The sequence below is a fragment of the Diadema setosum genome, chromosome 10, assembly GCF_964275005.1.
Source record: "Diadema setosum chromosome 10, eeDiaSeto1, whole genome shotgun sequence".
NCBI lineage: Eukaryota > Metazoa > Echinodermata > Echinoidea > Diadematoida > Diadematidae > Diadema > Diadema setosum.
In genome coordinates this window covers 1,435,409-1,451,356 of record NC_092694.1, presented here as the reverse complement: position 1 = coordinate 1,451,356, position 15,948 = coordinate 1,435,409, and the positions used below count along the sequence as shown (strand labels likewise).

The 15,948-nt window shown below is 38.9% G+C and overlaps 1 protein-coding gene across 1 annotated transcript; it reads right to left on the bottom strand.

The window, feature by feature from the left end:
• Positions 1-13,931: 13,931 nt before the first annotated feature.
• Positions 13,932-14,909, bottom strand: LOC140234483 (uncharacterized). The gene has a single exon (XM_072314527.1). It carries the CDS (start codon positions 14,907-14,909, stop codon positions 13,932-13,934), a length of 978 nt encoding a protein of 325 aa, XP_072170628.1.
• Positions 14,910-15,948: the final 1,039 nt, after the last annotated feature.

The following is a 15,948-nucleotide window of genomic DNA, read 5'->3' as shown; positions in this document are numbered from 1 at the left end:
GTGTCACGCAGAAGAACTGATTCCGCGATCACTTTAAACCTTTCATAAAATTCACGTTTTAAGATAGTAACGACAGCTTGTAGGAGATAGAGAAACTTAGCGTCCCTGACTGTGGTTCTGAAGACAAAAGGGGACTGAAAAATTCTTTTACAAATTAGCAGACATAATGCCAATCCTCCAACACTGTTGCTCCATTCAGTCACTGGTTCTGCTATCAATGGCGAAGAAAGAATACTGGTTGCGTCTTTATCCACCCCTTGATAGCAGGAAGTTTACCTTTCATTGTTTAAGGCTTTGTTGATGCGGGGTTTACTCGGATACAAGGCGTGAACAGTGTCGTCCGAGTTCTTTCATTTGAAATTCCTCAGAATACGCAATTCAATGGGCAATTAGCGCTGCTACTTCGCAAAGCTGTTAGCCAAATTCTTTGCAGACTTCACCTCTCACATGTCAGCTACACGCAATACACGACAAACAGCTATCATTACAAACATTCTGATTAAAAAACAAAACCAAATGAAGAAGCACACTTTTGAGTAGCGACACAGCTTTCTGTCCCTTTCTCAGATAGGTCCTACCTCTAAAAAAATACACAGATGACAAGAGTCAGAATATCCTCAAAAGGGAACACGACCTACATTGTATTTGGGCATTAATAATGTTTATCTTCCGATTTCTCTCCATGCCGTCGCGGCCCAAACCATCATAAGAAATAGGGCAATAAGTTTTATTAACCAGGGAAACAATAGTATGCATTACATAAATTTGGCGAATTATCACACGAATTGTCGACTTAATAAAAACGAGAATACATGTAATTGACAACTTATAGGCCCTACTATCTCCAGAGATGAACTTTAAACAGCAAGGCACATACCAGGGAAAGAAAGTTATGATTATTTGAATGAATTCATTAATGAGGCCAATTAATAACCGTTGTAAAAGTACACACTCGCATACAGAGGTTTCAAGTTCGATTATTATGATCATTATATTAGCTCATAGATAAAGTATTATAAATTCTGCGTGATCGTTCGTTGGAATCATTTTTTTCAGCGCGATTTATGCGTCACATCAATCACCACTTCATGAAATGGAGGGCATGTATCAAACGAAACTCGCTGGTCATGCAATCGATAGCCTTGGTCAGCTCACTATTATTGCGTAATTCTAAAGCCCTCACCGCTTGACCGCCGCGCGCACCATGCTTTGTTTTGTCTTCAATGGGGTCAAGAGCAATGCCTCATTAGCATACACCCTAGAAACGGAGGTGGAGTCTCAATCGGGCAAGAACAATAGGTGCGAAACGCAACGCAAAGGCGAACGTTCGAAAAAAAATGTAACCGAAAAAATTGTCTCAGAAAAACTGTGATTTGGGACACTTGTACTCATTTTTACACGCTGAAATTTTCTGTACAAACAGATAAAACATCACGGAATCAAAATCCGTATAAAAAATTTCGACCCGAGCGCTGCTTCCCCTTCATTTGCGGCTCATTACGGGAAAACTCGCCGTGCGACTTATGACTCATTTTGTCGGAGCGCCACACACGTGATGCGCTCCGTCGGAATGAGTCAAAAGTCGCAAAAAATGAGATCGTAGTTATGCCTATATGTGAATTCTACAGACACTAAGCTTTACACTGATATGTTATACAACTCATTTGGACATCCCTATGGATCATAGAAACGAATATTAACTACGCTTATGATGTCAGTCCATTTTCTAAATAACGGAGAAAATCGCTCTCAAAGTTCGGGCTATGTTCAAGCTAACAACCTGTTTCTTTCACTATAGACGAAACAATACAACAGTCCTGCTTAGCGACGGCGTTTACGCTCAATCGCACGCACTACCGTATACGGCATAGCTTGGATGTGTAAGATAATGACCCAATCGCAGGACAGGTCTATCATTAACTATTCTAACCAATACGGCAGCCCGAATGTAAACTGAAGTGCGTTTGTGTCCGTGCCGCCGCATGAATGAGTCGGTAAGCGTTGTGTGTCGGCTGCGGTGACTTAGATGCCGCAATTTTTTAACTCACAAACAATAGGAAACAGTAGAAAGAAAGAAAGAAAGGCACGCAATGCGTATTACAACAAGCGTCTTTTAGCGAGGGCTTTGATCGCTTCCATTCTCCTCCCATATTGTTGTCAATGGAAACTAAAGGAGGTGCGTTTAGCAAGTACCAATACCTATAGTCCATGGGCCAAGACCCGAAAAATGGGTTGTTGGTACCACTTGAGGTGGCAAAACCTTTTTGGTGTCATTTTGTTTGTCGGACATAGATACGCTTTTCAAGCTACGATAGCATTTCCAAATGAGTAGCTTAGTCATAATAAATGAATTTTTAACCAATTTGGTTTCATTTTTATATCCCTATACTTCTGAATCGAAACTAACCGCTATACAAAGAAGAGCACTGCCTTCTGTATGTCCACAGGTGTTCTGTTGTAAACGCGGTGCGCTTAGTCTTTATTCAAGGCAGCGAAGGGAATATCCAAAGGGTTATGATGTCCACAGCTGTCACGCGGTGCAATGCGCTTAGTCTTTATCTAGAACAATGTACCGTTATCATATCTAAAGTTCCTAATAAAAGGGATTATCTATACTGTTTTTATACCACCCTCTCAACAAATACATCAATTATAAACAAAAATCACTCTGCTCATTTACAACATTATCAATTATAATGTATTGTAGTGTACCGGTACATTGTTTTTGCATAATATTTCATTGTTTGAATGGAAATAAAGCGACATTGGCATGGTATTAGCGTTTTCACCGTAGCGTTTTCAGCGGAAAATGATAAATAATTGCTTTGTTGTTGTTGTTGTTTTTAGATAAAGGGATATACACTGATTTATAAGCTTTGGATATTCCCTTCGCCATCTTGAATATTACACTAAGCGCCGTGGATATCATAACCCTTGGATATTCCCTTCGCTGCCTTGAATAAAGACTAAGCGCACCGCGTTTACAACAGAACACCTGTGAACATACAAAAGACAGTACTCTTCTTTGTATAGCGGTTGGTCTCGATTCAGAAGTAGAGGGATATAACAACGAGACCAAATTGGTTTAAAATTAATTTACTATGACTAAGCTACTCATTTGGAAATGCTATCATAGCTTGATATAGGCATATCTATGCCCGACAAACAAAATGACACCAAAAAGGTATTGCCACCTCAGATGGTACCAATATATGGCCTGGCCCATGGACTACTAGAGTGAATAGAACCTGAGAACCCATTGTAGGCGGGGATTCAAAAGACAGCATCAATAGAGGAAGTTAATGAAGTTAATTAACGATAGTCGTCTTTTCAGATCGTGTTCTTTGCGTGTACTAAAAACCCTCTAATAATGCACATGGTCGTAATGTTGCAGAGCATCAACGACTGCTTTCGTGCCTGCTCTGCTGCAGCTGTATACAGCCGTAACATTCTGAATTCCCGCCATATTAGGCACATTTCCCTTATAGGCGTTGCGTCCACATTATCTATCGCTTTTATCGCGCTTGTCAAAGCTGCACATAATCAGAAGCAAATGTTGATGTATAGGCCTAACAGCTTCATGTTGTTGTTTTTTTATAATTATGATTGTATCATATTAATTTAAAAATATAGTGCTTCTTATTCTCGGTCACTTTTATGATACCATAGCATATAAAGAACCATTAACTTGTAGCTTAAACCTATTTTTATTTTTGTTTATTTTTTTTAACAGAACACCACATTTACAGTTGCAATCTTTCTGCATTTGAGAAGTTGAGTATAGACCGATAGTCATATTTACAATTATATTCGGAATTAATACTTTAACCCTAAAGGGGCCGGGCTTTTTTGGCTATGCTCAGGCCGGGGGGGGGGGGGGGGGGGGGGCGGATTCCGCCCCCCCCCCCCTGAGATCTCGGCCATCGGTGGCGCGATCGCGATCAAATTTTGCATGCGTGAGACCTGCGTCATAATCTACAAGATTGTGTCATAAGATTTGTTGAAACAATCAATTTCTAATTTTAACTAATTAATTATGCAAATTAAGCTCAAGATCATATTTTAGCCTAATTAAAAGCATTGAGAGTCTAATTTTTGGTCTGTAAATCTGTTGCAGCATATTCAACGATTGTACATCACAAAAACTTCCAAAATTCATTTCAATTCTTATGTATTTTATTGTTTTCAGAATTTCTTATGTATTTCTTTGTTTTTTCATTGGAAATTGTCACTGACCACTTTTCTACCATAATTAGCACAAAACTAATCAATGAAAGTGATTAATTGTAAAAATAATCAGGTTTTTATGACTTTCACGACAGAGGACTGTTTTCCATAGGAAATGTACACACAATCACAAAATTGTGCCCGTTTTGGGGCGACAATCCGTTACAAAAATGGGCGTGGCTTCGCAAAAGTTCGCGCGGACGTCGCAAATTTGGTCTCAAAAGTTGCGCGAGACTTGAACAAACAAAGTCAAGAAGCCTCGCGACGAGGCCTTCTCGCGTAACAGAATTATAGCGCGAAACGTCGAGGGGGGGGGGGGGCGGGTTCCGCCCCCCCCCCCCCCGGCCCTTTTAGGGTTAAAGGCCGTCGTCGTATCGTTTTGTATTCACAAATTTTATACTGAAATAAGTGATTGCTTGATTACTTTCGGGTAAAGGAACCAACGGAAAAGGAACGCATTTATCTGTTTATTTTTTTTTCTTAACGAACCTAAGCTAATAGCGAACCATATGAATTGTGTGATCTATGAACCTTCAAAATAATCAATAACCCCCCCCCCCAACAAAAGGAAGCATTTCGTAGTGCGTCTCAGTACTCCTTTTTTTTTTATGATGTGGCTTCTCTTTATGATTGCGATTGATGTTCAACTATTTCTTTCCCGCAAGCTTGAAAAAGAAGAAGCTAAAATTCAGGCAAGGAGACGAGTTTTCTTCCATAAGATACAATCATTAAGACATACATTTATTCCCAAAAGTTGTGTGATTGCTTATGCGCTAAAGAATTTTGCCCATTACATGTATCAGGCACTAAACAAAACAGTTGAAATCTACTGAAAATTGAACTTCGTTTCCTTTCTTTTTTTTTATTTATTTATTTTTTTTTTTGGTATGTAATTTCATTTCCATTTCAAGCGGGGATAGACGACTAGAAATTAGTTTGTCTATACTGGTGGGAGACATTAGTGTTCCAGTACATACTCCGCATTTAAACAGTTGTCATATTTTCGTAGTCTTAATCAGATAATGGACACGTGATATATTATAAAAATGAAAATACAAAACAACGAACACGTCATATGTACAAACATTATTATCTTCAATGAATTATACTTACCTGAAATATTCTGCTTAAAAAGAAAAAAAAAACACGCGTGCCAATTAAACAATATCAAATTAAACAATATCATAGAATTATTCAAATTTATGAAGTACTTCCGTCGAGATGTTTTCATTGCAACTGATTGACAAATTGCCCTACATCGACGTAAATAAGCACTAAATTGATCAGTGTTTTAGTAGTAGCCATGATAAAAAATCATGGGCGTACATACTCGAGCAGGATTCGAACCCACGACCTCCTGATCACCGGACAGGCGTCATCTCCACTAGACCACCGAGCTTTCCCCCGACAGCAAGTGTTGGTTCTAATCCTTATAGCATGCAGCGGGTACTGCTTTGTTATTCAAATTTATGAAGTTCTTCCGTCGAGATGTTTTCATTGCAACTGATTGACAAATTGCCCTACATCGACGTAAATAAGCACTACATTGATCAGTGTTTTAGTAGTAGCCATGATAAAAAAATCATGGGCGTACATACTCGAGCAGGATTCGAACCCACGACCTCCTGATCACCGGACAGGCGTCATCTCCACTAGACCACCGAGCTTTCGCCCGACAGCAAGTGAAGAGTTTGTTTGCAAAAAAAACGATAAGTCCATATTTGTCAAATGGAGATATTTGCGATTACAGGCCAAGAACAACAAAGAGAATAATAGAAAATTTTTGCTTCTTTTGACCATAACTTCAAAAATATACCTTTATATGTAGTGACCAATATATCATTTAAAAGGTATCATTTTGTACTTTATGACAGAGACCGTACTTCAAAATCTTCAAAAATGGACTTATCGGTTTTTGCAAACAAACTCTTCGAGTGTTGGTTCTAATCCTTATAGCATGCAGCGGGTACTGCTTTGTTATTCAAATTTATGAAGTTCTTCCGTCGAGATGTTTTCATTGCAACTGATTGACAAATTGCCATACATCGACGTAAATAAGCACTAAATTGATCAGTGTTTTAGTAGTAGCCATGATAAAAAATCATGGGCGTACATACTCGAGCAGGATTCGAACCCACGACCTCCTGATCACCGGACAGGTGTCATCTCCACTAGACCACCGAGCTTTCGCCCGACAGCAAGTGTTGGTTCTAATCCTTTATAGCATGCAGCGGGTACTACTGATGTAGGGCAATTTGTCAATCAGTTGCAATGAAAACATCTCGACGGAAGAACTTCATAAATCTGAATAACAAAGCAGTACCCGCTGCATGCTATAAGGATTAGAACCAACACTTGCTGTCGGGCGAAAGCTCGGTGGTCTAGTGGAGATGACGCCTGTCCGGTGATCAGGAGGTCGTGGGTTCGAATCCTGCTCGAGTATGTACGCCCATGATTTTTTATCATGGCTACTACTAAAACACTAATCAATTTAGTGCTTATTTACGTCGATGTAGGGCAATTTGTCAATCAGTTGCAATCATAGAATTAATAGAACACACAGCGATATCATGCACGGCAGATCAAATCAAGTTCAGTTGGTGAGAAAGCTCATTGAAGTTATAAAGTTGACTTATTTACGTTTTCCTTTCTATTTATGAAAACAGAATTACATTGTATATCTATTGAAGCCACTGTTGCAAACTATTGCCAAAGATAGCATTGTTAATCTTCTGAGCAAATCCGAATCCTTAAAGTACTGTAATTTTTGCTTGAATTGATAATGTAATGACCCATATAACTTTATAAAGGACTCGCAAATTTAAAGTTTCAAACCGAATACTAAAACATTACATTGTACACGGTCTATTTCAAAAAATCATTTGAATGCGTTGTGTTAGCATTTAATAGCATCAATCTGCCTTTTATTTTCCGTACGTAAAGCGCACAAAAACGTAACCGACATTACCAAATACAGTGGAATGCCTTGTACGGCGTGATATTATCATTAAAAGTATATCCCATTCCTTTTCTTTTTCTTTGCTTGAAGCAGTAGTCAAACCATGCGTCATTTTCGAAGCGACATCACTTGGGAATTAGAATGTATGAAGATGATAGTTACTCGTGTATTTCGCGCTATTATTATAGCATTTGCATTTTCCAACTGTTATTGACAGTATTTTGTTACTGTATGCTTACGATTACGAATGTCGGTTATCAATTCAAAAGACTAGTTCATCAATCGAACTATAAAGGTAATAGTTGTGTTGAAAGTAGTTCGGTACAAGTTCAAAACGCAATCGAAGTCATCGTCACAGGGTGAACTAATAGCTCTAAAAAACTTGTTTATGCCGTAAAGATTGGCGCATGCAATCTTTGTAAAAAGTTTTGACTGAGGCCATCTTTTGAGTATTTTGAGAAATTATATGAAGATTTTTTTTTTAAATTATGTAAAGAATTAGTTTGATTTTGACTATGATAATAAAAAGGCGCGGTTACCGCAATCATGTCGTAGTTCGATTAGGCATGATGGGTAAAGTGAATTCAGGACTTGTCGTTTGAGAGTTGGGAGTCGAAGTACTTGTCCATTGCAAATAAACTTTCTGCTCGGCGTGACAAACCTGGAGGCCAAGCCAGGGTTTGATGACTCCAGCAGCTGTCGTATTACGTAAGAGCATGATAAGGATATCTGCCTGTGGCAGACCATTCAAAGTGAACTCAATTTTCTCTATCCTTTTTAAAGTTTTCAATTTTATATTCTATTGAGAAATTCTATGGTCATCCATTTTACATTTCGAACGAAAAAAATTGACCCGTAAATAACGAAAATACAGGAATAAGAAGGAGAGCATTACCAGTTTGCCGGTGCTGACAATGTGCTATTTGGCAGTGAGTTACAAAGGGGAGGTGAGACTACCTCCCTGGTTACAACAGCCTGCTGACTGGATCATTGAGAAAGCAGCTGTCGTATTACGTAAGAGCATGATAAGGATATCTGCCTGTGGCAGACCATTCAAAGTGAACTCAATTTTCTCTATCCTTTCTAAAGTTTTCAATTTTATATTCTATTGAGAAATTCTATGGCCATCCATTTTACATTTCGAACGAAAAAAATTGACCCGTAAATGACGAAAATACATGAATAAGAAGGAGAGCATTGCCAGTTTGCCGGGGCTGACAATGTGCTATTTGGCAGTGAGTTACAACGGGGAGGTGATACTACTACCTCCCTGGTTACAATCAGCCTGCTGAGAAAGAGAGAGAGAGGGAGAGAGAGAGAGAGAGAGAGGGGGGGGGGGGGGAGAGATGGGGGAGGGAGAAGGGGAGAGACAAAATGGAATGACAATAGTTCCAGTCACTGCAGTACAGGCATGCTCTGTCTGCATACGCTGAATGTCTACACTCACACACACACACGTACACACACACACACGCACCATGGAGCTACATAGCCCATGCCAAAACCAAAACAATCTCCTCCTCTCGCGGTGCCCCCCCCCCCCTCCTGTGGTGCTGTGGCGATGACTGATGCTTAGATTAGGCCAGGGTAAAGAAACAGGTGTTTTATATCTTTGATTTTAAGTCATTGATTGCCAAGATATGCACTGGCATTATTTACTGGGGTGTAGCCTCTTCAAACGAGAGGTTTGCGTCATGTTGAGAGAGAGAGAGAGAGAGAGAGAGAGAGAGAGAGAGAGAGAGAGAGGCCAAGCAAGAGGCAATAGGCTACTTGTACATAATGCCCACCGACAGACACAAACACAGTATATCACAGCTAGTAGACGCTTATAATTGACCATGTCAGTTACGCTGGGGTCGCTCATAACACACAAAGGGCCTCCATGGAACACGTCAATTTCTATATGTGGGACAGTACAATATTTTCGCGATTTCGTGCCGAGTAAAGGAATGATATCCTTATGATTTCAGCTGGCGCGCGCTGCTGACCCATCTAATCATCACGTTACACCTTAGGTATCATCTTATAGCTGGATATTAATTTTCCTTTTACATGGTATGCGTTCGTTAGTGCCCTACAATGAAAAAGAAGACTCTTAGGGGAATTTTAGACGAGTATGTGAGCCCATTATTTCCGGGACATCGGTAATGAATTAGCCATGCACGAAGTCGATGACCTTTCATGTCTCTTGGAAAATTCAAACAATTTTTTTTTTTTTTTACAAATTTATTTATTTCCTCTTCATTATACAACATAACATACAAAATCATGTTACAAATCATGTTTTGTTCAACAAATTACCAACAACAACAACAACAAAAGATGGGTATCAAACTCTTCAACAATTGAACAATATCCTAAAGATACAGTCAGCTTTCGTTACAATAAACTCCTTGGGCCCAGCGAAACCATCGTGATCTTGTCACTTTTGAAATCTTGCCATATCCAGGGCACAAATACCTCTGAATAGGAAAATTTTCAAACCCTGCCCCCCCCCCCCCAAAAAAAAAAAAAAAAATACCCCATCACGTCGGGGTTCTGCCATATGGATGTTCTTTATAGCGAGAGTCGACTGTATGTTCTTCTACAATGACCTAAAAAATATGCTCTACAGGGGACCATTTCTTATAATGAAAATTTAGTTTGTTTGTTCATTTTGCAATGTTGGATTCTATATGTCGGATGTTAACAATAAATGCTGTCAATCCATGAAATTTCACACCTGTATCTTTACATCTCTGAATATATATGTACCTTTTGTATAACAATATTAAGTGATTCAATAAATTCCTGTTGGGCCCTTTCCAGTCTTTGATGAATCCAAACATTACTCTAATTCTTGTACAATCCTCTAATTTGACATGAAAGATCGTACCAATTTCATCCACAAATTTTTGAAGTAATTCTTTGGCAGCTTTACAATCAAAAAACAAATGTACAGGGGTCTCAGCACATGACTTACAAAGCGTACACAACTCTGATTCTGATATTTTCATCTTAAACAATCTTTCATTTGTGTAAAGTATATTATGCGACAACTTGAACTGAAATTCTCTCAATTTTACTTCAATTGTACATGTAAATGGCAACATATATATTTGTGTCCAATCTTCTGGTTGAATTCCATACTTGCCAGCAAAAACTGTTTCGCAAACAGGTCTTGATTTAATCTCTTTTAAAAATTCCTCATATATTGGTTTTGATTTCACATCTTGTAACTGTGAGATAATAAGATCCTTTTGTTTTTGAGCCACTTCTTCTTTCAAAACATCTCCAATAGGAGTGTATTGAAGGAACATTTCGAGTATTTTTTAACAGAGTATACAATTGCCATATACATCATATTATATTTGCTTGGCACTCCTTTCCTTAACCAAAATTCAAAATCAATGAGCCGTCCATCAATACTAAATATTTGATATATATAACATAAACCTGCTTCAAAAAACGGTCTGCAGAATATTGAGTGCTTATCAATCAAAATATTCTGGTTATTCCATACTGGTTGTTGTAGGATGTCTGCTTGGCTATTTTCATCACCAATAAAATCCTCATGTATGTTTGTCTTTAACCATATTCGTAGAATATTCTCATAAAATGGAGGGATACCCCTCTTATCAATAGTTTCAAGGGAATAATTACTTTGGAACACTAGAATTCCACCAAGCCTTTTTAAGAAATAATCTCCCAATAGCACCCATTGATGGTTACGATTTCCATAATATCTTTTAACCCACTTAATTAACTGCGTATCAATCATACATTGCAAATTGGGGAATTTGAGACCACCCTCGGCATATTGTGCATACATAGTTGACCTTGAAATCTTATCTGGGCCATTCCATAAAAAGGAAAACATTAACTTCTCTACTTCTTTCACAAAATCTTGAGGAATTTCAATGTTTGACATCAAATAAATTATCTTAGACATAATAAATGTTTTCAAAATTTGAATTTTACCAATTAACGTTAAATTACGATTTTTCCATATGGAAAATGTTCTCTTAATCTCACCCAATCGATCTTCAAAGTTTCTTCGGATTGCTTCTTTTTTGTCATATGAAAACCAAATTCCAATAATTCTAAGACCATTGTCTGACCACTTTATCATCTGTGGATTTTCTTTCGATAGTCTATCATTTCCTATCCACATTCCTTCTGATTTGCTTCGGTTGAGGCAAAGGCCTGATATATCAGAAAATTCTTGAAAGCTTTCTAATAATACTGATAATGATTCTGTATCCTTACAAAAACATGTTATATCATCAGCGTAAGCTGTATATTCAATCTGTTTTCCGAGCATCTCCATTCCAATGATTTTTGGATTATTTAACAATCTCATTAAATATATCTCGAGCCCTAATATGAATAAAAGGGGGGCAAGGGGTCGCCTTGGCGAACACCCCTTCCAATTTCAAAATAACCAGTGGTAAAGCCATTTATCAATACACAGCTATTTATACCTGCATGCAATGTTCTCACCCATTGTATCATTGACGGACCAAAATTAAGACATTCTAAACACTGTAGTAAATACCTATGACTGAGTGAATCAAATGCTTTGGTAAGATCTAATGCTAACACAATTCCAGATACATTGTTGGCATCTGCATAAAACATTAAATCTGAAATCAGTCTTATACCTTCACCTATATATCTGCCTTTAATAAATGTTGTTTGCATAGGATTTATCAAATTACCAATGATTTTGGACATACGTTTCGCTAGACATTTAGAAAGTATCTTTGCATCCACATTTATTAAGGTGATTGGTCGCCAATTACCCAATAATCTCTTATCTTTATTGGATTTAGGAATCAATTTAATTATTCCTTGCCTCTGTGACACGGACATACTTCCTTTTTCAAAAGCATGGTTAAATGATCCTATTAGTTCTTTAGAAATCAAAGACCAAAATGTCTCATAAAATTCCACCGATAAGCCATCATTACCAGGTGTTTTATTTTTTGACATCCCAAGGAGGACTTCCCTTGCCTCTTCATGTGTTATCAGACCTTCACAAGAGGCCTTTTCATCTTCCGTGAGGTGTTTTAAGCAGGAACTTTTTATATAATCATAACTCACTTTGTCAGACACTGTATTCCTATTTTCAAACTGTTTACCAAAAGATTTCATCACAAAATTTCGTATATGATGGGGATGTTCAAGAAGTTCCTCACCTGTATCTAATACATCTATGTTTGTACTCTGTGCTTGTGTCTTTTCCAATGATAGAAAATATTTTGTACTCTTCTCTCCTTTCTCGTACCAGGTACATCTTGAACGTAATATGGCCCCCTCTGCTAAATAGTTGTACATGCAGTTAAGTTCCTGTTCAATTTTCTCTTTCTTTTCCCATTTTTGCTCATTCATTTCTGTCGGGTCCATGTCATTTATTATTTTCAATTCTTGTTCTAATTCTTTTCTTCTAATTTCTTTTATATTTTTCTTCCTTTTAGAAAATGTGATTGTAAATTCTCGTATTTTGAATTTTAACCAATCCCATAATTTTCCTTTATCATTTTTATCTTCCCATTCATTTACCCACATCTCATAATGTCCCTTTAAATTTTCAACATACTCGACATCATTAAGTAAGCTGTTATTAAACTTCCAATAAGATGGGCCCACAGTGTACTCTTTAATTCTCAGATGTAAATTCACAAAATCATGATCTGACAAAACACAGGGGACCATATCACAATCTGTCACCATATTTTGTACAGACTCATGGATTAACCAGAAATCCAGTCTTGACTAAACACAAGGATTGGAGCGTCTCCAAGTAAATCGTCTTAATAACGGGTTCTTGTCTCTCCAGATATCTATTACATGATAAACGTTTTTAATATTTTCTATTATTTCACAAGAGTGCTTCCAAGTGGACTTCATATTACCGCCCTCTCGGTCCAATGCCAAATTTTGAATAAAATTAAAATCTCCCCCTATCAATATTGTCTGTTCTGCATCATAATATTCTTGTATAGTCAAGTCTACAGCTTTAAAAAAATGCATGTGGTCTTTTTCATTATTTGGTGCATATACATTACATATCATCATTTTTTTTTCCATATACTTCCATTTTAACCAGCAAAAATCTCCCGTTAGAATCTTTCACTGTCTCTGTCAATTTTATATGTGGGGTTTTCCGAAATATGATACACACTCCCCTACTAGAGGAGGTTCCATGACTGAATACAATATCGGCTCTTAATTGGTTCTTCCATAAACTTTCATCCTTATCAGTCGAATGGGTTTCCTGTAATAAAATAATATCTTTTTTTAATTTGGATAAAAAACAAAAGTATTTTTTCCTGGCTTTAAAGTCCCCTAACCCATTAACTTTATGGGTCATTAACTTCAGATCCATATACATATTTCACAAGTAGGTAACCTTGAAAATTCTTATGACCCACCATGATCAAGACAAAACATTGCCAATGAAAAAAAACATACATACAATTTGTATGAAATCGAGTAAAACATGATCACAAGGAATCCAAGTGCCCCTGGGCATCTTCACAGTTATTTTTTTCCTCAGGTTGGCAAAAACAAATAATTTTCCCTACCACTTAATCACATGAATAGTGTGTCTTGTCTTCGGAGATATCAACTGTTAATATACTGCTGGCATGACAGGGTGCTGACTGCTGAGCTATGGCAGTCGTGTCAAGAGCTTTTCAAAGTATGTCGTATTTTGTTAGACCATTGTCTACTGTGCAAAAGCAAACTGCCAATACCCATTCTATCTTGTGGTGTGCTGCTTGTACTCCACTTCTTTTCCGCTCTCAGTCTCCCTGTAAAACAATCGCGCCGGATATTTGAAGTACACCTTTCGCTTTGGGTCCTCCTCTTTCAGCTTTCGTTTCAGTGGCAGCAATTTCCTCCTGCTTTCTCGCACTTCCACCGGCAGCATCTCATCGACAAATATCTGGTGATCCTTTCCGTTGTGCTGAAAAGGCCTCTCCTTCAAATATCTGCGGGCACTGCTGATCACTGTTTGTCTGGTTGTGTATCTACTGAAAGCTACCACAACTGGGCGAGGAGGGCCGGGTTTTGGCCTGATGCGGCCTGTGCGATGAGCTCTTTCAATGTTCACTTCACCTTCCATTTGCATATTTGACTTGGCAAATTCTTTGATCAATTGCTCACACTTCCCAGCGTTTTCAGCACCTTCGGGAAACCCGTAAAACAGAGCCGTATTCCTCATCTCTCTCGCAGTGAGGTCAACAAGACGCTCTCTCAATTTCATATTCTCCTTTTCTTGCTTGTTTACTTGGTCCTGTAACTGTTTGATATCAAAACGGCACGACTCTTGCTCCTCTTTCAAGTTACTGATTTCTTTCTCATTTGTTTCAATCTTACCAAGAGCTGTGTCCAACCTGGATGTGAGATTGGAGTTCATTTCGTCTATCTTGTAGATAAGGGTCGCGAGTAGTTCATCTGTGGTTGACTTCTCCCCGTCTACTCGTCGTTTTTTCTTTAGCGAGGAGCGTGGAGGTGATTCCGCCGACGCGCCCGGGCTGGTTCCCTCCAGATCTCGGTGAAGTGGATTCACTCCCGTGTGCACTGCGTGTGCATTATCACTGTCACTGTGCTCTTGCGTAGCCTTCTCCGTAGTAGCGTCGCTAAAATCCATCTTAGCGTCAGAATCCTCCTTTTCCTTGAAATAATGGAAGATTGTAACGACTCCTTGGTCTAAGATCCTTTTTCTCGATGTCATTTTGACTTTTCAAACTGTAATAGGCGAAATGAGCTGCAATTTTATTTCCTCCTAATGCCTCCGTACCACTCAGGCACGTCCTAACCGCACAGCGCCATCTTGGATTCCAATTTAAACAATATTGCATTCAGGTTTTAACCTTAACCTGTCAAATTAAAAAAAAAAAAAAAAAAAAAAAATCATGTGAAAACGTGATTCAGTGATCATGATCTGCGGGGTCAACTCGAGGTCACCAGTGCGAGAACTTGGATATTCTAGACGGGGTTTTTCGGCTTGCCGACTGACTGGCAATAAGCAAGCAAGGGTTTGAAGCTCCTTGGCGCAAGTAGCAAGCCTTTCGTATTGTCGGGAATCATCTCAATTCACGCTTGCGCTGAAACTGTCGGCCGGGGAATGGCGCATGGACTCGCACGCGGTATACACCTGATACACACGTACCGTGTAAGCACTGCGGGAACCAGGGAGGTGAGATGGGATCATGCGGGAACCAAGCACTGGCGGCACGGGGCCGTGCGAAATCGCACCTAAAAGCCGCACGGGTCCGTGCGCCCGACCCGCACGGGACCGTGCGCCAGACCCGCACGGGTCTGTGCGACAGCGTGCGAGGGAGTATGGATCCGCACGGAGGTGCACGACTACGCACGGGCGCGTACAGGGGCGCACGGAGCCATACGCTCCCGTGCGAGATCGCACGAACCTGCACGCAGCCGCACGAAGCGACCCCGTGCGCAGTGCGTGCGGGAGTAACATAACATAATGGTCTGACTGTAAGCTGTTTTGAAAGTAGTTCGGTACAAGTTCAAAACGCAATCGAAGTCATCGTCATAGGGGGAACTGATAGTTCTAGAAAACTACTTGTTTAGGCCAGTAAAGATTGCCGTATGCAATCTTTGTAGAAAGTTTTGACTTAGGCCATCTTTTGAGTAGTTTGAGAAATTATATAAAGAATTATTTGTTTTGATTATGTCAAGAATTAGTTTGAACTATGAGAATAAAAAGGTGCGGTTACCCCAACAATGTCGTAGTTCGATTAGACATG

What these genes read in the sequence shown, in the direction of transcription:
- LOC140234483 (XM_072314527.1), bottom strand. Translation starts at nt 14,909, where the DNA reads ATGACATCGAGAAAAAGGATCTTAGACCAAGGAGTCGTTACAATCTTC.